The sequence below is a fragment of the Boleophthalmus pectinirostris genome, unplaced genomic scaffold (assembly GCF_026225935.1).
Source record: "Boleophthalmus pectinirostris isolate CB_2022bp ecotype Guang Dong unplaced genomic scaffold, ASM2622593v1 HiC_scaffold_18, whole genome shotgun sequence".
In the NCBI taxonomy this organism is placed as follows: Eukaryota; Metazoa; Chordata; class Actinopteri; order Gobiiformes; family Gobiidae; genus Boleophthalmus; species Boleophthalmus pectinirostris.
In genome coordinates, this window is record NW_026571133.1 from 18665853 (window position 1) to 18693743 (window position 27891).

The 27891-nt window shown below is 38.0% G+C and overlaps 2 protein-coding genes across 2 annotated transcripts; both read left to right on the forward strand.

Moving 5' to 3' along the window:
* Positions 1–1665: 1665 nt before the first annotated feature.
* On the forward strand, positions 1666–27095 carry LOC110161853 (uncharacterized). The gene is made up of 13 exons (XM_020926691.2): positions 1666–2054; positions 7763–8004; positions 11293–11405; positions 11991–12204; positions 12469–12582; positions 12678–12771; positions 12961–13099; positions 13449–13678; positions 16092–16203; positions 19377–20268; positions 20343–20468; positions 25924–26799; positions 26929–27095. The coding sequence occupies exons 2-13, from the start codon at positions 7782–7784 to the stop codon at positions 27093–27095; spliced, it is 3300 nt and encodes a 1099-aa protein (XP_020782350.2). The 5' UTR covers positions 1666–2054; positions 7763–7781.
* Positions 18723–20645, forward strand: lum (lumican). Its single transcript, XM_020926692.2, has 3 exons — positions 18723–18791; positions 19377–20268; positions 20343–20645. The coding sequence occupies exons 2-3, from the start codon at positions 19395–19397 to the stop codon at positions 20495–20497; spliced, it is 1029 nt and encodes a 342-aa protein (XP_020782351.1). The 5' UTR covers positions 18723–18791; positions 19377–19394; the 3' UTR covers positions 20498–20645.
* Positions 27096–27891: the final 796 nt, after the last annotated feature.

Sequence of the window (27891 nt, forward strand, 5' to 3'; positions counted from 1 at the left end):
GTCTACCAAAGTAAAAGTGAAAGATAACTGTTAACTTGAAAACTACTACTACATGATATCACAAGGTGACACAGAGCATTTTGAGATTTGGAGATGTAGACAAATAAAACAGGCTTCCTCAGAATTGTGTGAATGAAATAAAACATAACTTCAGGTATGTTTTTGAGGAGGTAACAACATTGTAATAAGTTGCTCATCAGAATCTATGTTGTGTAATAAAGGACCTTTAATCGGGACAAAAGATGAACAATGAGAAAGTTGCCACATCCCAGTTCTTGTTTGGTTGCCATCATGTGTATTTTGTATGTGTGTGTTTGTTGTTTATTTGTGTTGTGTTGTGTTTGTAAGAAGAAGAGTATAGTGTGCCTCTGGACTATATTTAAGGCCGTTCTTTTATCATTCATACTGTACTTGAGGACAAAAACATCATCTGCCTGGAAAAACACAGTCACCATTTGTTTCCACCAGCTCACTCCAGATCCTCATAGAATTGATCAGATTTGTCACTTTCCTGATTGTTTGATGGTGCATTTGCCAAAAGTGATTCGACATAAGTTTTAACTAAAGACCACCCAGTAACAGGTCATAGGTTAAGTATCGAGTCCCTCACCCAGTACAAAGCTTTTCTCATTTATTAGTTATTTCAGAACAATGGTCCAAGAGTGACCTCATGTCACTGGAAACTTGTTTTTGTCATTCATTCAGATATGCACTAATATTTTAGGTTTTTACTTTCAGCGATCATCACAAATGGAATTAAATTTCTTATCATTTTTAAGTAAACTTTCACCTTCTTTGAGGAAAATCTTTAGTTTCAGTGATCACAACTTGAATTTATTTTACATTTTTGGAAAATTTTTGCCCCTTAAAAAAGTTGTAGCTTCAATATGACATTTTAGTGTACAGTCCTTTGTGACATTCAGCAAAGCACAATAAATGGCAGATGGCTAAATTTAAGTTTAATAAATTGCCCTTGGACTGAAACACATGTAGTTCTGCTTCTCATTCAGAGTTACAATCAAGATAATTGAAGGTACAATGGCTGTTTTATATGATATTCATGACCCTGTGCCCTTTGGCTGATGCTTATTCATTTAATTTGCTTAAAAATATCAACATTGGCTAAATTTTAAGCAGTAGTTACTAAGCACAAGCTTGCTGTAATTTACCCTGGCCTATGATTTTGCTCCCTGAAGATTTTCGAGAGTAGCTCGAGAAAGGGCATCTGGCTTTAAACCTACTGTATGCCACAAATGCACTGTGTGGCATACTGTAGGTTTGCTGAAGGGTGCCTTGGGTAGAACCAAAATTATATTTGTCATCGAACTTTTCAACTCACCAAAATTCATAAAGTTTATAGTTTGATTTGATTGTTAACATAAACAATAATCAATGCAATATTTCTATTGGGTTAAGTTCTTCTTTCTAAAGGTTAAGTTTAAACTTAAAAGCGTCTGCCAACCATTTATGTTTCTACTTCCCCATTAAACCTAAACACACAGACAGAGCAGATTTGGGCTTCAGAGGCTGAAACAGAACAGTTCTGGCCCAGCATGTCCAGAGTGACAGGCTGACAGAGGCAGTACCAGGCAGCGCTGAGTTTGGACCTATCATTACCAGATGTCACTGTGAGTGTGGCGCGCAGCCCAATCACTGCTTATTGCCTTGAACGTCTCTGCCTCTTTTCTTCTCCGTTCCTTCTGTTCCCTCTGCTTCTTCGCAGCACTCTCTTCTCCTCTTTTCTCTTCAGCTGTTTTTTGGAGGACGCTGATCTTAAGAGTGGAAGTTCTTCAACAATTGTTTCCTCTGAGTGGCTGTGGGACGCCCCTCTCTCCCTCTTGCCCTGCTCCCTACTTTCTCTCTCTCCCTCTCCTTCTCTCTCCTCCCCTTGTTGTGACAGAGCACACCTGCTTGATCTTGGTTGCACGCGCTCTGTGTCCAATTACCCCACAGGCCACTTCATAGGCTCATCCCCCACTCAGCTGGATTTTTGGGAGTTCAAGCCACATCTCGCCACTCTCCCATTCACTTTGCCTTGGGTCTACTGTGAACAGGTAGGTCCATCTTTGTTTTATGAATACTAACTAGTAACTTTCTGGTTAATATCATGATGTAATACTGTAAGAATCTATATGACTAATTTGCTTTGAATAGAAAATGTAACTCTGATATTGTTTGCCTGTGTGGTTGGAGATCTTGAATTGTCTTATTATATTTTCTTATAACTCCTGGCTTTGTCATGAGGCCCTTAATTCTTTCCAGAGCTAAGAGAAAGACTAGCAGCTAGAGAAAAGGGGGTGTGGTAGCAATACAGTTGATGCTGTCTCTTCCATTGTGCCAGTAACATAATTTTCTGACTGTTAACCTTGTACCACCCAATGACACATGTTTTTTCATTGGATTGTTTTGTTAACAGTTAGATGAATTTGTGGTGGGGGGGTGCTGATTATTTTGATTTTACCTTTTTTCAGTTTCATAGGGTTTTAATTTCTCCATGTTTACACAAAGTTGCGGGGTTGACTGAGGCAAAAGTTAAACAAGTGGAAAAGATTAGCATTTGCAAAGCTTTATTTCATTGTGGTTGTTTGGCAAATGAGAAAAACGCCTGACACAACAAAGGCAGTTTATTTATGCCTGTCTCATTACTGTTTGCCGTGACTTTGAATGAAAAGCTTTTCAGCATGTCTCATACTTTCCACGGCACCAGTCCATTTTTCACTTAACCCTTATCTGCGTCTATATATTTGTGCTCCTGCTTTTTCTTACTCTCTATGTGGCATATATTTCACAGCAGCCTGACCAAAATGGCTACTTTTAAGCGAAAAGCTTTGAAGAGGAGATAAAAAACAGTATACCTGGCACCCACATAGTACCATTAATCCTGTAATGATACAGCTTCCTCTATCAAAGAGGTCTAGAGACTTCCCGGCATGCCACCACACAGCACAGCTAACTCATTACATCCATTTTGCCAGAAGGGAAAATCCTAATAGGGTTCAGCTGCAGAGTGGACCAATGAAACATGGAAAAACTGTGGCAAAGCAGACATAGAAGTTAGGGCTACAATAGAAAAAGCAGGGCTACACTGGACAAAATCCTCTTTAGCAAGCATCAAAAGTATATACTTTTTAAGTATCTATGTGAAAAAATACAAAAAGACAAAACAAACTTTGACAGATGGGTTGGATATACATTTACAAGACTAATGTGCATACTTAAATCATTCTAGTTGGAGTAAATTGAGTAAATATTAAAAGGTCAGTAAATGGTCTTTGCATTGAGCCAGAAATTCCTTACATCAATCCAACTCCTTATCTCATCACAGTGCAAATCTCTAAAAACACCAACAAAAAGAATCATTTCATTCCTGGCCCATTGCTGACCCTTCTAAATGTCTTGAGGAAAAATTTGTTTAGCTAGAAGAGCTGAACTGAGTAGAGGCAGGTTGTTCTGGATCCAGGCCCAGATTTGCATTGAAGACCTTGCATTTTTTCCATCTGGGCAACAGATCTCCAGGTTACAATATGAGTGAATTAACAGCAGTGGAGCAGCCCTGCACCAGAAACCTGTCCATCTTTCTGTTTAGAACTTTAGGACAAACCAGGATAAGGTACTATAAAAGAAAGGCCCAGTCCGGAAAGAGGAGGAGAAGATGGAGAGAGAACAAAGGCAGTTGGATTGGGCATTTGGTCCATGCGTCTGTTGGGCGGGCGGTTGATATAAGGATACAGCTATTGTGGTTTTGCTAGCTACATTATGACTGCACAAACAGCAAAGTTCAGGGACTAGTAAATTATGGATATGGACTGTTGAGATTTAAAAGGGATCTGAAATATTTTAAGTTACATCAAGTATCAGCATATCTTTACAATCTCTTTAATGGATGATAAAACTTTATACAAATTTACCTAAATCCAGGAACCGATCTGTAAAAGTAAGTTATTTCAATATAAACTTGTACCTTAGGAACTATTTAGTTAAACTATTTAAGTTTACACGATAATTAACTTACAAAGTGACCCATTGGACAAAAACTGCATTCCAGATAAGACTGTCAAGGCCAAACTTTCTTATTACTTGAATATTATGGCAAGATTGTTTGTTGGCCATGTTCTTGCATATTTTCAGATATGCGTGTAGCCTCCAAAATCCCCTGTTATTCCCAGATCTCCTCATACTTAACAGTCATAGATCAGTGCATGTTACTGCTTTACATTACTTTATTATCTGTTGGGATGTTTTTATAGAGACATGTGGAGTTTCCAGTTTCACACGTGTTTAAGGCGTCATGTTGTCTTGTAAATACTTCTCAGAAATTCATTGCAGACAGAAGCTGACTTTGAGTTCTGGTTTAGTGGATTGTATTAATTGAATTTATTAGATATGGTTACTATAGTAAAAAGGTTTATGATGAAAGTGGGCACAAAAAAGTTCACTGACTTGATAGTGCTTTGTAGAGGACATTTTAATCCATTATCAAATGCCAAAGTTCAAGGAAAGGTAATGATAGGGAATAAAAGGAATGGAAAGCCCAGAGCAGTGTTTCCTGCCTGGGAGTCATTAGAAACGCAGAGGCCAAAGCTGGAACAGGACTCAGGGACACATCAGAAACAGAGAAGTACAGAGAGGTACAAAAAAGGGTCACCATCACAGGAAATGTCAATCCTGAGCCAGACTATTCAGGGTCAAGCTTTTTTAATGACTTACAGGTTTGGAAAGGTAGACATGCTTGAAGTTCCATTTTAACTCACTTGCTTTTAGTGGCTATATTTAAACTCACCTGTCTTTTTGAAGTGGTGGATGGACTTGGATGTCTATGTTTAAAGTACAGTAAAGTTTAATTCAATTGCTTCTAAAATACTTTGGGTTGTGACCTGGAGTATGAATTGAAATATTTGTATCAGTAGTACGTCTAGTTGGGAATTGTAATTTTGACCTGATAAATATTTCAAATCTTTAATTATCAACACTGTCCATACAGTAAACTAATATAAAATATTTGAAATACTCATTGGCTGGAAAATTGTCATTAACTTTCCTAAACATCTATTTCTGCAAAATGTAGGTTAGAAGAAAATTAATGCTTGTGGATATACAATGTAAACTTGCATGATTCAGGTAGAGCTGACTTAATTCTTTATATGACCCTGGCGCCTATGGCCCAGCAGGTACTTTAATCATATGCTCTATCTTACAGGGTAGATTCTACTGTATTCAAATGCACCTTGTGACCACTAATTGGGCAAATTTTCATTACAAGAAAATAACCCCTAAAGCTTTTCCAAAAAACCCTCCAGGGGCTGGTTATAAAGTGAGTCACATTAATTCCTGTAAATAGCAAGCTAAAATCTTTACATGCTATTGGCATTAGCTGAAGGATGTCTGTCTTGCATTAAAAGAGAGTTAAAGAGTTTATGGACAGAAATGACAGATTCACTGGTGGTCTCGTATATATGTGTTTATGTGTTGGTAGTCACGGGTCAAATCAGGGAGACAAGGTTCACTGAAAACTGTGTTATTCCAAGTGCCTGATGTATTAGACCTCGATGGCAACAGCAGCTTTGTACACAAACTATTTTCTGTGCAAACTATGCCAAAAATCCCATTCCCACTGGCAATCAAGTTGTATAAAATAAACCATCAAAGACATCTACATGTGCTATTTGTCCAATCCAATGAGACGACAAGACCTTCCTGCCAAGACTGCAGACAAGTTTTTGTTGGATTAAGGCTGAAGTTGCTCAGAGATAAGGAAGTACGGCGCAGCCAAAATTACTCATTCTATCTAAACACGGGGAACATCATGTCCTCTGGGCCTGATGTTGTTCACTACCTTCTTATGTAAGCAGTGTCTATTCAAATCACTAAGAATGAGTGAAATTAACTGAATCAAATAACAAGGCATTGGGTCTAAGATTAGTCTAAAGCTGTAAAGTATCAGACTTAAATTGATACTGAATGTACAGTCAACAGTAGCATTTGCTCTGCAACTTACTTAATCACACTTGTGAGAATGAAGATTATGATACTATTTATTCAGCAAGGCATTGACTTTCTTTGATTTTCTATTGCCTATACTAAATGCCATTTCACAATGCAACAGCTATCAAACAACATAACTCTATCTACTAAACATAACTGATTTAAGTTCACTTTTTCTAACAGTATATAAAGCTTTGGGCTAAAAAGGAAGTACCAGTGAATAAAGTTGCCTTTGAGTGGAGAGTACATGCAGTATACGGGACACTATAACCGCGGGACTAAACTGACGGTGTGTCAAAGCATTTGCTGCGTTTGGGATGAGGACTATAATTACTGCCTCTCTAACTCAGCGGAGATCCCATGACCTGACTTAACCCACATTTACAGTCTCAAAATCAAGGCTAAGAAATTAATACAGCAAATGTGGCAAATGTCCTCAATATGGTGAAGAAATCCTCCATTTATCTCTGGTAATAAGGTGAAAAAGATCACATAATTTAGCTTGTGTCTAATCATTGAAACGTTAAATAAGTATTATTCATGAAGGTAGTAAGCACCAGTGACCACCACATGCACAAATCAAAACACATTCATAGACAATTCAATGCCACACAAAAGAGATACAGTAGAAGTGTCTTTCTCAAAAGTATTGATCTGCCGAATCCTTCCTCAAGACAACTTACACTGTAAACTTGATTGCCCGGACAAAGAGGTACATTTTCAAAGACAATTGTACATTTTGTCTTCTCTAAAAACACATGTTGAACCTCAGCCGTGCCACAGAGACAGAGAGAAGGTTTTGGGTCAGTTTTCATCCCAGATCATGACGTTTAGGTTAAGGTCCACTGCAGACCAACTCTTCCCACATCATTTGTTAGCATCTGTGGCTATGGCCGCTCTGCAATTACTGTAGCATTGAGGAGGAAGATCATGTGTTTGTCAATGCAAATGGAGCAGGGCATTTTAAGTTGAAGTCAAAGTATTACTAGTAGTACTATTGTATGAGAGTGAATATGAGCTCTCAAAGAGGTTAGTGGCAATGGCTTTTTAATTCAGACAAAATAATCACTTTTTTTCTTTTATACTGATGATCAATCCCATTTTCTGATTCAACCTTATTTTGTCATATTAGATTTTTTTTAAAATGCAATTGAATTTAACTCTGCTCCAAACCACATGATTCTACTGACTGAGGGCTGACTGTAGACTTCTCAATTAAAAAGATCCAAACCTGCACAACGAGACTGGATCAGGATTGTGGAGACTATTTCAAAGATGGAAAGAATAACATACAATCTTAAACTTAAAGGGTACAAATACAATGAGAAATGGGGAAAATGGAATGTATTCATCAATGACACCAGAAAAACAACATAGTGCACACAAATGTCAATATCAAATGCATGTTTAAATAAGAACCTGTAACTCCAGACTGTTGTTACAATGTTTTTAGATTTTATGTTGTTTTTGTATGTTTTGAAATGTTACTTAAAACCAATAAAAACATAGTTATAAAAAAAAAAAGATCCAAATGATAATACAGAGTAAGAGATTGCTCAATCTCAATCTTGATCTAACCCTTTATTACCACATAAATATAAGAAAACCATTTAAATGCCAACCTTTGTAAACTTGTGCTCCCTTAACCTCTTTAACCTTGGTCCTCTCACCTTTACCGCTGTAAGTCTAGCCCACTACAACTGCTCTGTCTGGCTCAGATTTCAGCCTCTCACTCAATAAACTCACACACAGACTACATTTTTACCTTTGCTCTCCTCAGGCTCCCCGATAGTGGCACCATGAGGTCAGTCTGTCTCTCCTTGCTGCTGGTGTCTGCCTGCTGGGCCTTGCCTTTCCGTCAGTCCGGGTTCTTGGACTTCATGATGGAGGATGAGCCTGGTTCTGGAGACCCAGAGGTCAAGGACCCTGGCCCCGGGCGGGGGTTCCCTGAGATGCCCTCAGGTCCCAAGTGCCCATTCAGATGTCAGTGTCACCTGAGAGTGGTCCAGTGCTCCGACCTGGGTAAGATAAGATAAGATGTACTGTAGATAAGACTACACATAATGGTAGCTGAAGCAGTCTTTGGATGAAGCTATAGCTACAAGGCAAGGTCACAAAATCAATTGAAGACATAGTTTAAAGATGATGACATTGTATTTTATCTTAAATTGAAAACGGTATATTTTGGTGTAATTAGGTCTATTACACCCTATGAAACTATTCAAATAAACAATACTACACCTGATGTACATGTTTTTAATTACATTACTGCCATATATTTAATTTTGCTGTGGGGGTCCATGGTTGTTGCATATTTTTGAGTCTTGGCTTCAAAAGTTTGGGAACATGACCTTCTCTAGATGTCTAATTTTGACAACAACAGAATTAGGATGTAAATAGCATTATGCATAATATTGTGCATGGGTTTTACTAGCAGCCTATTAGAGGAAATAGCACTAAGCACTTGCTTACAGTGTTGAGACATTAGGTCCTGTTCATTGGGTTTTACAGTGATACAGTAGATAGCATATTTTTTTAAATTCAAATGTACTATAAACTTTCATCAGATGCCTCAGCATGTTCCAGTTAGTACACTCATTACCAGTTCCCAATGTAAAGCTGACTCACCAGGTCAAAGAACTACAGTTAGACACAGTCTTACAGTCAAAACAGTTTACTGAAGTTTTGTCAGCTCTGTTTGGACCATATAGCCAGTGTTTGTCCAATCTGACTTAAAATGTAAGCCACATTTTGAGTTATTGCACAAACCTCGTCCGAAAAGTCCTGTTAGTCATATTAACTGGTATTTCTTGTTGACAGTTGTGCAACAAAGGGAACTTCAAATGGACAAGATGACTAAAATGTGTTAGTAATCAAAATGGTAGGTTTTTAGCGCAAATGTGCATTTTGCAGCTTTTTTGGTGGAGGGTCCGCTGCCTATTTGTGTCCATGGAGATGTTATTGTTTTGCCTGAAATGTTCCATGGTATGACATTTAACATATCCATCTAGCATTTGTTCATTGCTGGTGTTTCTATTGCTCAAAAACACAATAATTCCTTCAGAGAACAGGGGCGACTCTCCGCAGATCTGAAATGTAAAGTATAGTAGCGCTGTAACCTGCTTGTCTCCCTCATGATAGATCTATACTGTGGAACATTCCCCAGTTTATTTATAAGTTGAATATCAAAGAGTGGAGTGGCATTCCCATTCATGGTGAGAAAATGTGTTTTCCAAGTTTTTTTTTGAGCAACACAGTAATTGTAAGTGAATAATAAATATGAGACACATCATTCTAAGGCCATGCTTCACCTTTAGGGAGAAAAGCAGGGGGCTGACCCTCCAAAAGAAAAGTTGCATATTGCACCTTTAAACAATTTAGCTTGGCCAGAAAGATTACATAGACAGATTAGGGGTCACAGGCACATATGGACAACTACAGACAGGTGACATATCGTTCATACTGAAAGACCTCTTCCATTACCTCAGTGCTCAGTGAGCTGGAGCTCCACGGCTGGATTGTCCACATCTGCCTCTGCACTGTTGAACCGAAACTCCATCTGTTCCCCAGTCCTGTTGGCACGCACACAGTCAGACTCAGTCACTTTAAAGAATAAACATACATACTGTACTGTACTGATGTATGTGCTCATATGTGGACATGCACAAACAGGCCTGCCCGGAACAGTCTGCTCAGTATCTAATGGGGTTGACAACAAAAACTGATAGAGAAGACATTCCTGAAAATGTATAACTTTCATATCATGTAAGCATCAGAACTTAGTTGGAAAATATTAAGTTGAAGGGGATTCAAATTTCTGAGTGCAAGTCAGTGGCTTATAATGGTTTTCTCAAGGGGTCCCCAGGGTCTCTAGGCTGATTGAATAATAATGAGAGGTAACATGATAACTGCTGCTATGAAGTATTTTATAATTACTGTTCCACAACATGTTTTTAACCATAAAACTATTTTATTTGTCTTTATAAAACAGTCGTTTGTCAGGAAGGAAAAGGACCTTAGGGTCACCAGCGTATCTGGTTAAACTGGAATCGCTGGTAGTAAAAGGTTGGGGAAAAGATCTCATTTTGAAATGAAAATTACTAGGTGTGAGAAACTGAGCACTCTAGACGAACAAGAAGACAACTGATAAAACTGTATTACTGTAACTACTACTGCCATAAAACTGCACCATTAAAAAAAAATATTTAAAGGTGCATTGTGTAACTGTAACCGCTTTTCTCGATAAAGACATTATTGCTTTAACTGAAATGTTTCACGGTATGGTATTAAGCCTTCCTATCTTCATGGAGACCAAACCAGACAAAACTGTAGGTCAAATCTGTAGAGAGGTATCCCCACTCACAGTCAAAATACCTGTTTTTCTAAATATTTTTGAGCTATAAACCACCTGTAACTGAATGAATGTAGCTGTTTAATGTCATACTGTGGAACATTTCAGGCAGAGCATTGACATCCATGGAAAACAACCAGGAGAGGGACGCCCAATCCAAAAGTTACACAATGCATCTTTAATCTTTTGTTTTAATTCCATATGAAATATTCAGCATACAGTACAGTCATATTAAATAGGAGTCTTGTATTGAGTGAGTGCAGGGCTGTACAGTTGACGTAGATGATATGAAACCATGATGATGGCTCTGACCACAAACAGCTGTGGTGGTTTGAGGTTGTTCACTGCAAAACTGACTGGAAAAGCTGACAGAGGAGCTAACGTAGCTGCTGAAAACCCACTATGTCACTACCTTCATAAACGAAGTGTGTAGACGAGGAAGCACCTTTGTCAAACAGTTTATTTTATGCCTCTTCTTCTGAGATGAAAATTGCTATGAACCTTGGTGTCTTTTTTGGCACTGACAGGGATCCCTATAAGTGCATGAATATGACTTTTAACCAGTGTTTTTCATGGTTTGTTCAGTGTCCAATGTGTGTACTTTGGTGCTAACTTTGCAAAACCAAATGCTTACTGATGTAGGTGTACCAGTCTAGGACTAGAGTTTTGCTGAGTTGGCTTAGATTTGAATACCGTTATTAATCATACATGGTCTATTATGTGAAAAAGTTGTGCAAAAACATTATTCCATTCTTCCTTTCATTGTCTTATCTCTGGAGCTTACATACCAGCCTGCTCTAAAGTAAAGCGATAATTAAATGCAGCTTACAACTCCAGGCATGACTAATGATAGCAGAAGGAAGCCATTCTCTACCAATTTCCTTTTGAGGTTTGATTACCCAAGCATGGGCTATGAACACTAGTCCTTGTTGCCTTTTACATGATTTATTTATGTTCAGGTCTGAAGACAGTTCCTGAAGATATTCCAGATGATGCTACTCTACTGGACTTGCAGAACAACAAAATCACAGAGATCAAAGAAAATGACTTCAAAAATCTTAAAGGATTACATGTAAGATTTAAGTTTCCTTCTAAAAATCATACATCATCTGTCATATTATGTAAGTTTATGTGGTTACGCAACTTGTCTTCCGGTACTTATCCTCATTTTTCAAGTGGGTAATCAGGTGTAAAACCATTCAAAGCTATTTCAAAATAAGAGCTTTTTACTCAACTCTAAGTTTTGCTCAGGCAGAAAGATAAGCCCCAGTTAACCTCCTTCTCTGAGGTCCCGCTGGCGCAGAAGTATTCACTGGTCCCAGGTGCATGGAAACTATTCAGCTCCAGGCCCTCAAACTTACTGGTGGTTTTGTATTTGTAATAAATACCTCTGTCTGATGGTCTGGCCAGTTTCCACAGTTACATTACTGTCCTTTTGTGAGAAAAGAATTCCATACTTCACATTGTTTGCTGATGTACTCTCAATCTCAAATAAAAAACATGTTGGGCACATAAAGGTCATTTCACATCTCAACAGGATCAAGGGAAGGTTGCATTGGGAAAGGGCATCTGGTTTAAAAAAAGTTACTACATGTTTGGAGGGACAGGTCGTGCTGTGGAAACCCTGGAGAGACCTGTTGTGTTTTTTTCCTTGTAGGCTCTGATTCTGGTAAACAACAAAATCACAGTGATCCACGCCAAGGCCTTGTCCCCTCTGACCAAACTGCAGCGTCTGTATCTGTCTAAGAACATGCTGAAGGATGTGCCCACAAACATGCCCAAGAGCCTGCAGGAGCTCCGCATCCACGAGAACCAGATCACCAAGTTCAAAAAGGCCTCCTTCCAGGGCATGTCCCACATGATTGTCATGGGTATGAACTGATATTTCAAAGTGGATGCCATTGCTTGTATCGAAGTATTTATCAAGTAGTTACTAAAATTAGATTGCCCAAGAAACTTTTTACCAAACCACAGCATTTATGAAAACATCTGGAATTGTTCTGTTGCTCAATACCGTTGACTCATAACGTAGCTCAGTTGTCCCATAGAAAAATTTAACCATTCAGATTTGCATTGTCTTTCTTATCTTCTCTTGTTGTTTATGTGTAATTCTCTCTTTATCATGTTGTTTTTAGAGCTTGGCTCGAACCCTCTAAAGAGTGCTGGAGTGGAGCCCAATGCATTTGCAGACCTCAAACGAGTGTCCTACATTCGCATTGCAGATACAAACATCACAGAAATCCCCAAAGGTATAAAAGAGCCTTAATTATTGATTCATTATGGAAATTCTATATCCAATCACTCTAAGACAAAACAGTTTGAAGTTGATCCCTGTATATCCCAGGTCTGCCCAGCTCTCTGTCTGAACTGCACCTCGATGGAAACAAGATTACTAAAGTGACAGCAGACAGCCTCAAAGGCCTGAAGCAACTGGCCAAGTAATTATTATTTTTATTTTCATGACTTTCAAATAGTCTCACAGCTGAAGTTTTACAAGAATGATTTCCTTTAATAAACGTTTGTTTTTAATAGCTGTATATATAAAAACACTTACAGAGAAACCAGTGGGCATACGCGTCAATGATTTAGTCCTCATACATTTCTGTTGGTCTTTGCCAATTTTCCAGACTGGGCCTGAGCTACAATGAGATCAGCTCAGTGGAAAACGGCACTCTGGCCAACGTGCCCCACCTGCGAGAGCTGCACCTCGACAACAACGGTCTGACCAGTGTTCCCGCGGGCCTGCCTGACCACAAGTACATCCAGGTACATGCACTAGTGTACAAATACAGACAGTAGAAGCACTGAAAGCAAATCATCATAGTATACTGTGTGTTGGATCTGATTTGTCAAGTGTAAAATTACAATATTATAAAGGGGTTGAGAGTTCTCTTTGTGACTTTACAATGGAACATGCCATATCATTTACATTTTGGTGTTTAGTACTTTTCAGTAGTACATCTTTATCAAAGACATTTATTTGACTTTCTTGAACCACAAACTGGAGGTCTGTTATTATGCTGTTCTAGATGTTTTATTTGGTGAAACCTAACTTATCATTATTGCCATCTCACTCCTGGACTAAACATTGTGATTATGATAATCTCTTCTCTAGGTGGTCTACCTCCACTCCAACAAGATTGCCACTATTGGAACAGAGGACTTCTGCCCTCCTGGTTTCAACACAAAAAAGGCCATGTACTCTGGCATCAGTCTGTTCAGTAACCCTGTGTCTTACTGGGAGATCCAGCCAGTCACCTTCAGATGCGTCTTTGACCGCTCTGCCATCCAACTTGGCAACTACAGGCAACTACAGGAAGAAGTAGAGCCCTTGCCTCTGCAAGTGTAAATGAGAGTGCAAATGTTTTAAGAGTGTTTGACCACTGCACCAAAACTGACCCCAAATGTTGTCCACTGATGATGAAGTCATTATTAGACACACTGCACACAGCATAACGCTAACCATTCCAAACATATCATTTTTAGAAAATGTTAGTATGAATGTTCAGCTGTTAACTGATAAAACTAGCAATATTTTTGACATGTCCTCTGTTGTATTCTTTGTGAGAAGCCACACATAAGTAAACAGAATAAGAAGTACCTTGATTATTCCAGAGGGGATATTTCTTCTGAAGGGGCTTAAAACCACTCCATTGTCTATGATCACAAATGTAATGAAATGTTTAATACAACCTTTAAGAAATATGATGGAGAACCCACACCAAATGAGAGAATTTAAGTTGACCTGTAGAGCAGGCATCAAGGGCAGACATGTGTCTTTTAGAACTATACAAACTGGTCGAATGTAATGTTCCTGTGTAGAATTAACAATGTTGAGTATATTGTTGCACAATCTGAGCTGTATTGTCTCACCTGCAGATAAAATCCTATCATTATCATTTCTTGTGCTTACTTCAGCTGTTTTACTAGCCCTGTTATGAGTATGTTGTTCCATAAAACCATTTATAAACCATATACATTTTTGAAGTCATGCCCAAAGACTTTTTGCATGTTTGTATTTCCAACTTGTGTTGCATCGTTTAATGTCTGTTTGGTTTTGCCCTGTTGTTCCTCTTATACCAGTTCAGAGGTGGGACATGTGTAGACTGGTACGCCCATAGAACCTGCTTCTGGAGTGAATGTTGTATAGACGCTGTATATAAATGCTGTATGTGTATAAAACAAATCTCTCTTTTCTTAAAGGCACAAGCACTTACCATAGCTCAGACTAATATATCTCCAACAACGGTGTTCCTCTTTTTCTGGAGCAGGGGCTCCCATTAAGGTGTCCTTTGGAAAATAAAAATATTGATGTAAAAAGTAGCAGTTTATTGATTAATGTATTAATATATACAAATGTGTATACAAATATAAAAGGAGGCAGAGGTATGGATTGAAAAGGCAAATGTAATAAAAATACACATAAAAGTCTGGCATTTCAACTTCACAATTACCTGTGAAGTCATCAATCTCATTTTGACTTTTATCTGACCTCCTGTTTCTCATCACTGCTCTGCTGCAGATGTTTGAACACATGAATGACAGCTTCTATAGGATCAGACAGATTCTTGTGGTTCAGTGTTAGGACCAAAAATAGTCACTCAAAAACAGAAGGCGTTTGTAAGCTCTTCACGGTAAAAAAAAAAAAAAAATTAAAAGATGAATAATGATCATAAAAATGCATCAACAATGTATATGTATAAAAGGATATTTAATTTAAAGGCATTAGCAAACCATAACATCCAGGTGTTATTTTTTGCATAACTTCACATCATACAGTTTGTTGATCACAGGACACAAATACATCCTGTATAGAGCATATATATATATATATATATATATATATATATATATATATATATATATATATATATATGTATACATACACTAACATAACACTGACCAATAAGCACAAATAGTGCACTGAGCATATGTGAACCATCACTTTTGTTTGTGGGGAATAAACCTGAATTTATGGAATCAGTGATCAACAATGGAAGTCACTGCTTTCAACTATTGCAAAAAAAAAAAAAAAAAAAAAAAGCCTATGTAATAGCAGTCTGATACCAAACTTAGGCAAAATAAATAAGTATTTGCAGTATGCATTTGTGACTTTTTGCAATAGAATCCATCACTAATTTTTAAAATTATCCTTGAAATAAAAAGGCATCTTATCCCAGCATGAGCACAAACAAATGTGAAATATGATTGTTTCAAAACAAAGTATAAAGCTGTAAAGCAGTAAAGTGTCAATGGTCTTTCTCACTCCAACCTTTGCCCTATTGCTCAGTGAATGAAGCCCAGTTATCTGTCGCCCCCATGTGGTGACTGTATGCCTTATCTACTGTTGATTCCCTACCATAATGAAACAACAACTTTACTAGGTACAAACATCATACAGGTAGATTTTATTGTAATATTTTAACATCATATCTGTACATAGTAAATGTACATAGTAAACCTTGAGCAAACTAAATGTGAGCTCACAAAGTCAGTGACAAAAGAGAACAACTAACGTGAAAGCAAATGAATAAGATTTCTAAAACCACCAATTAAAAACTAAAGACAGTGTACACGCAAACCAAATCTGTAATGTACTGTATGTCACTCCTTACTTACTAATAATATTAACTGCAGCCCTCTCATTTTTACAGAACATGCTTAATTTATTCTATAATAATCAGCATGCAAAATATAAAAAAAAAACTAAAATTTGTAACTGGTAAGGACCAGACGGATGGTATATTCTTATGTGCAGCACATGGGAGTCCATGAGACAACATAAGGAGAGCTACCACATGGCCACGGCACGCAGACAACAGAAGGTGCTGTCTAAGGTGTTATCAAAGCCTCTGTGCGTGTGTGCCAAGGTGTCCCAAAATAACACTACTTGTTAATACACTTAATGCACTCCTGTAGGCGTCTGTAAGCATGTCGATATGGGTGTTTGTTTTTGATTTGATTTTTGATGCCAATTGTCTATACGAAATTGTGAAATGTTGAATCATATATCATTTATCTGTGTGTAGTTTTCAGAAGTCTCCCATACACAGAGAAGACATTCAGAGATATCCATGAGCATGAGCTGTACTACGTAAGTAATAACGCAATAGTCTCTTTGACACTGTGAACAATCTTCTCTATATTAACAGCACCAAAGTTATAAAAGACATCTCAATTCTCACTAGTGTTCTCTCTATTTTTCTCTGTCTATTGCTGAACATTGACAGTCCTGTTTTGATTGGCCGCAAGACAGGACACCACAAGAATTGCTGCATTATTTTTGTATGAATATAGTTTAATACAGCTTCAACTCTGTTGTTAGTGCACATTTGCTTGGTTAGCCTGTACTGTTTCAAGGCACCTAATTTTGGTAAGGCTAATGAGAAAAGGGTGTGCTGACCAAATGAAGGAGACATGTCTGGCAACAACATGAAATTTCATCTCATTAAAAAAAAAAAAAGAAAGAAAGAAAGAAAAGAAAAGAAACTCATAAAATGCCCCTAGATTGTGCACACATAAAAAAATTATGTTGGGGGATTTTCCTCCATGTGCTTATACTACTTGGAGAAAAATAAGCACTAGTGAGTTACATATCCTAAGAAGCTATAGTCAAAGCTGTGCTACAATGACAGCAACCATAAAATTACAATTTAGTTACAAAGTGGTGAATTGAAATTCATTCATGTATTATAAAACATAAATTATGTAGAAAAAAAAAAAAAAAAAGGTGGAATTTGTGTCGCATGCCACCCATAGACTGCTTCTGGTACCACACCATCAGAACAGCAGGTAAGGTGTCTTGGCTTTAAAGACAATATCTGCATTTGCCCCAAAAACAACTAAGTTGGTTCGAGCAATAATTCTAACTCTGCAAAGTCTTCTATTTTAGGGAATGGAAACATATTAAACGAGGCAAACATCCACACGTAAAGAGAAAAAATAGTACAACAGCAAAAATAGTACTTCAGTATTCCAGTCAATTCGTATGTGTCTGCAAAACACTTTACATCGATTCAAAACCCCCAAAACTATCCATCAAATGTGTTATTATTTTAAGGTTTTACCACCATCCATCCCTGTGTGTCCAGATCTTCTCAATGTGGAAGAAAAGGGGCTCAGCTAATGTACATTAGGAGCACAATGTGTATGGACCAGAAATCTTATCCAAGCACCAGCGTCAGTTCCAGAGAACATCTCCCAGTTTACCTGCACCACAAAAATGGAGATAAGTCAATGCTACAAACACTATGTAAGATAAAAGAAATATGACTCAAGTCCTTTATCTTAAAGTGTCTCAAACCAGCGTGGACTTAGATGGCTTATTAAGCATTGCTATTTGGAAGCTTGGGACACAACAACTTTAATTTCTACTAGTTTCATTTCATTTATTTTTCAGAAAAAAAACGTACAGTTACAAAATATTCAAATAGAGCTAGCTTTGAAACCTACTTTCTATTTGTTAAAAAAAAAAAGGTATAATTCACAGTGTTGATGAAGATTTGTGTGGGAACAGTAATGGTCAGTGTATTTTTTTTTGTGTTGAAGATGCTGACATAAAACTTCCCTTGGTGGAGCATTTAGTGTCTCAGGAGGAGCTCAGAGTAGAGCTGTTGCTTTGGAAGGAGCCAGATGAGTGGCTTGGAAATATATTTTGGAGGCATCCTGGATGGATCTCTGGGAGCACTATCATTTTTCAAAATATCTTCACAAGCTTATAATTTAGCACAATTTTCTTTACCAACAGACAACCCCTCATCACATAGCTGTGACCAATCAGGTCCAGGTGTCAAATCACAGAATGCTCTGACAATGTGATGTATGACCGTGATGCAGCATTTGGTGAGTCCTGCTCTCAAACTGTGTGCATCCAACGGGAGGTTAGGATCAGAAGAAATACCAACCTTTTGTTATGGAATCTTAAGTTTAAATCTGGAATGTACTTGGTTCCCCGGATCAGGTTTAATAAGTAACTTAATTTATAATGTAGGTATGATAAACCGTAGACTTGGTGCTTCTGTCTGCACAGTATAAAAACAACTCTTAGCATTTGTTACATAAGATGTCTGTGCTTGCCTTATTTGTCAGATTTTCCAAATCCAATCCTCCATTATTTTTTTCCTTTATTGACAGAAGCAGTGACTGTGTTCAATAGAAGCCAGGATTTTTGTTCTCATTTTTCCACATGTAGTCAACCGGTTTGAATCACTAGTTTCAGAACTTTTTTTGTACTTAAAGTTTGTTACCAGACATTACGACATGTTAAATGAATAAAGATGTCATCAGCATCTGATCCATCCCCTGAACTGCCTTTTTCCTTCTGTCTCTCCATCAGCACTCTCTCTCCTCCCCTTTCTCCTCTCCCCTGTGTTTTTCTCTAGAGATTTTGAGCTTTTAAACTACAGTTTTCTTTTCTACTGGCCTTCCACCCTGTGCACACCAAGAGACTAAAGAATAGGTAAGATTTCTTTGTCATTTATATTTAAACATTTAGCTTTAGCATGTTTAATGTGCATATTTAACTTCATGCAGGATGCATGAATTCTGAAGTGATGTATTGTAACAGACAGAGCAGTGATGTACTTTGGCTATAAAGGCTATCAAATATATATTGTGTGCAAACTGCTCAGTTCAAAAGAGGATAATAAGTTAATATTAAAGTAATGCACATCGATCACATGGATTTGTATAGCATTAAACAACAACAACCCTTCTGTTTGAATGCAAATGTTTTTAAATCCATTTATTTTAATGGTGTGAAAGATATGCATGTGCACTGGGGAAACAATAGGCGAATATGGGGTTATGTAATGTTGTCTAGATGCAGACTTATACAAGGGGTCAGGTCAATGATGCCCTTTAGAACTGACTTAAATGCATGTTTGCATAATTTTATATTGTGTTTAATTTATTGGCAAGCACTTTGTTCACCTTGTATCTAGTAAAGGGATTAAAAGCAGGAATGAACCCTGGGCACATGGACCTTAGTTTACATTTGAAATGTAAAAAAATGTTCCTAATTTTCCCTCTTTTTTTTATCTAGTTTCTGTTGGCAGGCATCATGTTATCGCTTCGCGTTTCTCTTCTGGCCATATTGGTAGGCATGGCCCTTTGCCAATATTATGAAGATGAATACGAGTTTGCTGCACAAGTTCAGCCCCCCAGTCCCAAATGTAACCAGGAATGTGACTGTCCTATAAACTTCCGCACTGCCATGTACTGTGACAGTCGCAATCTGAAATTTGTGCCTATAGTTCCCACTGGAATTCAGTACTTGTACCTTCAGGACAATGGAATTGAAGAAATAAAGAAAGGAGTTTTTGATAATGTCACAGACACTCTACGTTGGCTAGTACTGGATAATAACAATCTAACCAATGCTAAAATAGAAAAGGGCACTATTGATAAGCTTACAGCCCTGGAGAAGCTGTACTTTAGCAACAACTTAATCACTGAGCCCATCATTCCTCCCTCCAAATTTCTGGATGAACTGAAGATGATGCACAACAAGTTGACCAAATTCCCAGGTGGACTTTTGACAGACAAGGAGAATTTGACATTAATCAACCTTCAGTATAATGAGCTAACTTCAGAAAGTATTGCAGGGGCTTTTAAAGGGCCGAAGAAGCTGCTGGCACTTGATGTGAGCCACAACAAGCTGAAGAAACTCCCGGCCGGAGTGCCCAGTTCACTGGAAATGCTCTACGCTGATTACAATGATATAGAGAGTATTGGAGCCGGGTATCTGAACAAGCTGCCCGCTCTGCAGTATCTGCGGTTGTCCCACAATAAGCTCAAGGACTCAGGTATTCCTGCAGGAGTCTTCAATGTGACAACACTGGTGGAGCTGGACCTGTCCTTCAACAAACTGCAGTCCATCCCTGAGATCAATGAGGGTCTGGAGCAGTTGTACCTGCAGGCCAATGAGATCACCAGTGAGTGGCTAGGTCATGCACATGTGTCACTATCAATAATACTCAAAATGAACCCTTTTCTTTTACTCTTTCAGAGTTTGAGCTGACCAGCTTTTGCAAGCATATTTCTCCCCTCAACTATTCTCGCCTGAAGCATCTGCGTCTGGACGGCAACAACATCACCCACAGCAGCATGCCTCCAGAATACTCCAACTGCCTGCGCCAGGCCTCAGACATCATGTTTGAGTGATAGCACTATAAAGAAGTTCTGGCACTTATGAGCACCGTCTGCTCTGCAGAACAGCTCATACCAGCCCGGATCAAAGGCACAACAAATATCAACATTTCTTTTAACTTTCACTTAAAGCATTTGAGAGAAAATAAACAAACTGAAAACAGTCAGGTTCATTCTTGAATAATAGTTATTAGCAGTTTTCCTTTTTTATGTTTTAATTTTTATTATTATTATTATTTTAATTTTTTTTTGGTATTTTAGAAAATCAGTGCTTCACTCACACACTTTAAGCATTCCATGTATTAGACAGTGAATCTACTGTTTGTGATGTGCATTTTTGAGTTTTGTTGTTGTGTGCATTTACATGTTTAGCATGTATAAACTGGAAATATGCTAATCCATTGCTGTGCAAAGGAGCAGCAAAAAGGACTGCATCCTGATTTAAGTATATATGATCCTTTTTTTTTATATATAAAAAAAAATATATATATATATATATATATATATATATATCTTGTTCTGTAGCTGATTAACCCTGCTATCATTAGTTTTAAGGGCATGCTGAATAATCTGACTTGAATAATATGAATACTCCTATACAAATCAAAATAGCATGACAGGAAAAGGTAAACCTTCAGTCATACATTACATATCTTAAATACCAGCTACTACATCCTGTTAATTATTATGTGTATAAAGTTGCTTGCATGGTTTCAAAAACAGTTTTGTTCTTGTATTGCTATTTTGCATAATAGGTTTTCTCCACACGTGAAGTAACACAATATAGTTACCTTTTTTTCTAAGTGCGTGGTTTATGCAAGACATTGTAATATTACATCTTCAAATTATAGAACCCCAAGACAAAACAGATTGTAATTTGTTAATGAGTTGGACATAAATAAATAAAGCCTTGATTACATGTTTGTTTAGTTATGTGGGGATAATTAGATATAATTGAATCTAAGATAACATTTCTGTGGTTTTTCAGTGCACAGACACCAACTCATAGGTCAGAATGTTCTATGCTTAACATATTACAGTTGTGTCCCAGGGCAAGAGACTTTCATCCACTTTGCCTGTGTTGAGTGATTGGTGGTGGCCAATGGGGGTACATCGTGCAGGGATTTAACTCAAATCTAGTCTGGATGACAGCAATTTCTGCTTTACATTCGTAACAATAGTAGTGTAAAATGATTCAATGATGCAGTTAAATTTAAACCCCACATTATTATTTAAGTGGAAGATAATATACCAAAATAATAGATGCCTTCATTGGACTGCATTTGTGCCTTCCTCGGTGGGTATTAATCACTTACCAGTAACATGCTTTTCTTACGGGGGCAAAATGCTGCTCCCTTATGTGGTAAATCACCATTAAAGATGGTCTACGTAAAGTTAAAATATGGGTTAATTTAGATTAAGGTTAGGTATTTAGTAGGCTTATTATTTTAGTTTAGGATCAGTCTCCAGGAAATTATTGTAATATCCCCAAACAGCATGGAAACACAAATGCATGTTGCCATTAAAACTAAATTAAAAACTATATATTATAAATCACAAAAATCCTTGATGAGCAAGTGTGTTCTTATATTGTACGACACACATGTACAGTATGTCCTCATTTACAGAAGTTAATACTAAGTCCACCCCAGTTGATTTGGTTAAGATACATTATTACTAGATTATTCAAACAGAAGTGCTAAAGCGGGATCAGTTCAGCTGGGTCATTTTAAAATGTATCACATGCTAAAGGCCTATGGAGCAAAGATGCTGAATCAAGGATGTGCTGTGCTGATTTCATAAACTGAAATGCAGCTGTGTGCATTTACATGGAGAGCAACAAAAAGTACAGCTACCCAATCTCCTCCTCTTCATCCCAGGTGAGAGCAGGCACTTCACACTTTCATACGCATGCACGCATGTGCATGCACGCACGCGCACGCACGCACACGCACACAGACATGTAGATGCTCTTCATGAGCCATAATAAGGGCTAATTGACTAAATATCTAGGCTATAGTTTCTACTGAGATAGCTTCCATGTGTAGTGGTTCATTTCTGTTAATTTGAGCCACTTGGAATAATAGGTTTGACCCAGTTATGAAAGACTAAACGTGAAAAATATTTAACGTGCCATTTAAGATTAATTAAATCAAAACCTTCTAAAACAAGCCTTGCCTATAGAGAAACGTGTAGTCTGTTTGTTTTAATTGTTAATTAGGCAGTTCACATGTTTTTGTTCTGTCATTGTACCAGCTCCAAATCCTGTACAATTTCCTCTTTTCCTCACGACTCAAGTCTCCTTTATTTGAATCCATGCTGAAGCTGCAGCCTGGACAGTAAATCCCTTCATAAAGCCTGAGGCCCATCTACAAAGTCAAGCTGATGGCCAAATGTTGAAAAGGTGTCGCTTTCAACATAATCACACTTTAACATATTATTTTACATTTGGTTTTACAGCCTGTTAGTCTTAAGAATTTCCTGCTTTGAAAACCCAGCCACAATATGCACAAAGAGAAAAAAACATTTGTCAGTGCTCTACAAAAACAACCAGACTGATATCAGAGTAGACTTTTTTGTGTGCAAAGGCATACATTTGGTGAATACTTGTCCCTCAAGAAGTTGTCAAGTCATCAAGTTAATATTTATAATTTATAACCAGGTGAAAGGCCTTAAAGCCATGCTTCCACCACACCTGCAGCCTTCAGGCCTACAAGTCAAGATGACCCATAAAATCCTCAAGAACCCATCCCCCTGAGCCATCTTCCACTCAAGAGCAAATGGTTTACAAAGGTTGGTGAGACTGACTGTTAGCCCCAGCTGGTGACTTTCTTCTGCAAAGGGGACCAAACAGAAAGAAGCAGAAACAGAAAAGTGCTGGGTTGGGAGAAGACAACACACAGGACGAAATCAAAGTCGTCCTCCCACAAGAACAAAAGAGTGACCGTCCGAGGGCTCTGGAGGACCAAATCCATATTGGGAGATAGACATAGAGGAAGAGAGGAGATAGCAAACTGCACCTGTCTACTGGAGAAGACTAAAGTGGTAGGTACCTAATATTGTTACTCTATCATACATGTAAATGGAGCTAAGCTATTGTTTGTCTCTTACAAAATTCATATTCTACAAATTCAGAATTATAAACCACCAAATTATTCACTTGTTTGATTATGGATTAACAGTATATAGCCCAAATAATCAGACATTAGAGATACAAAAAAAAAAAAAACTAAACAAAAAAACCCCGAAGATTTCATAATATCGAAAGCTAAAAACTTTCCAGCTCTTAATACTTACACTCAACTCATATGAAAGCATTTGATGGTATACTTTTTTTACTGTTTTAATTTTGTTGCATTGTTGTGTATTCTTGTAAATTCATATACAGCATAGGCAGAACATCAAAAGGCTATTACACTACTGACATTATTCATTAAGATTATTTAAAATTACAGTGAGTGTTGGAGAGAGATCGTGAGGGACAGATCTTGGCAAAAATGGGCAGAGCTATAACAGGCTTGTCTGGCTCATCAGGGCTAAGTGGTTCCTCTAACCTCACACAACTGGGCTGGGATTATCCCTCCACATATAACAGACTTCCGTCAGCACTACTAATGAGCGCAATCTCAGGGTGCAAAATAAAAGGTCATGGCAACACTTGACCTCTGCACCACACTACTCTCTAAACAAAACACAAATGGATGCTATATCATTTAAAAAGGATGTCAGACTAATAAAAAGTTCATCTCCTCCAACTTTGAGATCTGCAGCAGTAAAATTACATAAGTATACATTTCTGTCATGGGGCATCGTTTTAAGTTCTTTGGAAATACACTGATGTCTAATAAGCCTGCATCAACTGAACACATGGATAGAGAGCTCCTTACATTGCAATGCATTTTACTTGGCAGACAAATTTAAATTAACTATGGGCAAACATAAGACATAAAACAGCTCAATGGTCAGCACAGGACTCCAGGGGATTTGTGAGATGCATTAAGAGATCTTAAATGAACTGTACTAGTATGTAGCCTGCGCTTTTACCAATAAAAAGTGCTGAAACCTGCAGACAGACTTAGTATATGGATAGGCCGTGTCTCGTGAAAATTCAGAACCTCCAGAATTCACTCACTGAGCTTGCAGAGGCTGCACTAGCACTGTCTAATGATTGAGGTGCTGTGATTTAGGGAAATGATCAGGATCAGTGAGGACCAGATCCTTTTTGGTTTAAACCAACTTGATTTCAGCATTGACACTGGCAACCTAAATGAGAGACTCATGTGAGGCTCATTCTTCTTTCTGATGGAATAATTGTCTAGAGAACCAAAGCACTAAATAATAAAATGAACAATTGGTTATCATGGCCATTGTTTTTTGCAATTAAAAATAAATCATCATTATAATTGTTATAAGCAAAATGTATATTTGATTTGAACATATCTCCCTCATATCTGGGGACACAGATAAGTCCAGCTGATAAAATCTATAGTTCAATATAGCTTGTTGTTAAGTAGGCCGGGCTAGAGGATTAATACTCTCCAATGCCAAGGGGCGTTAACCTTTGATCTGGTCAAAACCTAATTGACCAAAAGCAGCTTTGGTGTCATGTCATGTGATGGGATAACAAACTATGAATGAAGGCTGGGGGTATAAATACAAGTGGAGATAGACGAGTAGATCCTTTGAGACTACACTCGGAGATCTCAGAAATATAAAGAGAAGAACTGACTCTCAGTTATCAAGATTAAGGTATGTTAATCATAATAATGCAACCGGTAGTGCTTTTAATCTGTGAATATTATTATTATATATTAGGTGGTGTCAGTTCAGATGGCAGGTCTAGGCGGTGTGGAAGAATACTGAAAAGACAGGTGTATCAGGTTTATCTTTGAAACACATCCATCCACGGGAAAGTCTGACCAGAAATGAGTTCCAGACAAATGGTTTTGGATGTTTCAACAATTTAAAGCAGCTTCAGATGTTAGCAGTGAAAAGTAGAAACTTATCAAACTTGTCAACACTAAATGATCTACAAAATATTCTATGTTATGAGCCTTTTTATGTTCTCCTGCTTTATCTTCAGTAAGTATTTCTTTTGAGATTACACAATTAAATGACTAGTTAAAAGAAAAGATTAATGATCTAACAGTAATGGCTCTAAACTCATAAATTGAAAATATATTTATGTGATCAAGAATTTGCCTTGTCAGATCCAGCACCTACATTTCTTTTACCATTGTAAAGTAACTTGGAGTACTGAAAAGTTGACAGCATGTCAGTCTGCCTGGCCTAATTCCCCAAAGTCCTAATTCAGCTGATTATCACTGTCCTACTTCACTCCAGGGGGTGGCAACATCATAATTCTTTGACCTGTCTATAAATCACTAATGTAGGCTTGCCTTTCCCCTGTCTCTTTGTCTAAGTTGTTTTTATTTCTGCAGGTAAACGCCACAAAATGGAGATTCCTACGAGCACCATGTTCATCCTGTGTCTGTTTGGGTCTGTCCTCAGCCAGGACATGTCCTACGAGGACACAATGGCCCAGCTTCAGGCCTGTCCCAAAGAGTGTCGCTGCCCACGGGACTTTCCTCGAGCTGTCTACTGTGACAACAAAGGCCTCACCACTATCCCTAATATCCCTCCTCACACATGGTACCTTTATCTCCAGAATAATAACATCGAGGTACTTTCTGCTGATGCCCTGCGTAATGCCACACAGCTGCGTTGGCTGAACCTGAACCGAAACAAAATCACCAGTAATGGAGTAGAGCAGGGCGTGCTGGGCACACTGTCCCACCTGGCACACCTGTACATGGAAGACAACCTGCTGTCCTCTGTGCCTTCTCCATTGCCACCCAGTGTTGAACATCTTCGTCTGTCTCGCAACCGGATTTCCAAAATCCCTGCAGGTATTTTCTCTGGTCTGAACAGTCTCAGCCTCCTGGATCTTCAAAGCAACAAGCTAATGGATGATGCAGTCACAGAGGTCAGTCTAAAAGGTCTAACTAACTTGGTTCAGATCAACCTTGCCAAAAATCAATTGACCAATATGCCTATTGGACTACCACCTACCACAACACAACTCTTCTTAGATGGCAACAACATTGACAAAATTCCAGCAGATTATTTCAAAGGTCTGCCAAAGATGGCCTTTATCAGGCTCAACTACAACAAACTCGCCAGCAGTGGAGTTCCAAAAGATGTCTTCAATGTCTCCAGTATTTTGGACCTACAGCTGTCCCACAACCAGCTGACCGAAGTGCCACTCATCCCTTCTGGCCTTGAACACCTGTACCTGGACCATAACAAAATCTCAAGTAAGCCTGAAACCTTTCTTATCTTCACGTAGTTATTTATGCAAATATGTCTACAATATGTAATACAACATTTTGTGCTGCTTAGTTTACATATTTATACTTACATTTATATATGTTGTTGTTTTGCAGCTGTGAGTAGCTCTGGTGTGTGTCCAGACTCTGCAGATGTAAAGGACGACACAAATGAAAGTGGGCCTCGTCTGCGCTATCTCCGACTAGACGGCAATGAGATCAAACCCCCTATTCCCAGTGACATCATCTCATGCTTCCGCCTCCTCACATCCATCATCATCTGAAATGATTTTCAAAAGGATTGTCTAACAAAATACTGTGCCTACTACCTGTGCCTTATGCAAGTTGACATGTGGATGGCTTTCCTAAAAGAGGATATATTGTTGCATGTTTTTAGGTTATCCAGAGAAGACTTCATTGTGTTTTTGCTTATTTGTTTGTTTATTTGTTTGTTTGTTTTTTGGAGAACCTGGAAAATTCTATTTGTGTCTATAATAAACTATTTGAGATCTATGGTATTTCTCTCTTCATATAAGGGGAAGCAAACATTTTGTGTATATTTAATGTATATATTATGATTATTTACTATGTAAACATTTTACATCTAAAAATGCATATGCCAGTACATCAAATCTTTAATAAATGTGTTACAATGTGAAACAATTGGTCTTTTGATTATTTATCACAGAATTTGGGCCCAACAGTTAAACAATCTTTAAATTCCAGCACAGTCAAACATGAGGCCTAGTTTCAGCACAACTGGCTTTAGTATCAGTGAATGAGTTGAAATGTAAAGCAGATAGCTGACCCAGTTTGTTGCAGGTGCAGAGTATTTTCTGCCACTCACACTGGACTTTTGTCTCTGCCCTCATCAAAAGCTCTTAGGTTACCATGGGAGTGAGAGGCAGCAACACAAGGCTGACAGCAGTGTGAGCTCAAGAGCGTTTTCATTCATAAAAAAACAAAGTTCTATCTTTACATCATTTGTCTTGGGTCTCACTTACAACTGAACCCAGATCAGTTAAGAACATCCATTTACCAAGGGATGGGGCAATGAGAAGTCAAGTTCAACCAAACTGG

What these genes read in the sequence shown, in the direction of transcription:
- LOC110161853 (XM_020926691.2), top strand. Translation starts at nt 7,782, where the DNA reads ATGAGGTCAGTCTGTCTCTCCTTGCTGCTGGTGTCTGCCTGCTGGGCC. An exon ending in GGTCCAGTGCTCCGACCTGG is followed by an intron (nt 8,005 to 11,292) that starts GTAAGATAAGAT and finishes ATTTATGTTCAG; the next exon opens with GTCTGAAGACAGTTCCTGAA. An exon ending in GAGCCCTTGCCTCTGCAAGT is followed by an intron (nt 13,679 to 16,091) that starts GTAAATGAGAGT and finishes TCTTATGTGCAG; the next exon opens with CACATGGGAGTCCATGAGAC.
- lum (XM_020926692.2), top strand. Translation starts at nt 19,395, where the DNA reads ATGTTATCGCTTCGCGTTTCTCTTCTGGCCATATTGGTAGGCATGGCC. An exon ending in GCAGGCCAATGAGATCACCA is followed by an intron (nt 20,269 to 20,342) that starts GTGAGTGGCTAG and finishes TTACTCTTTCAG; the next exon opens with AGTTTGAGCTGACCAGCTTT.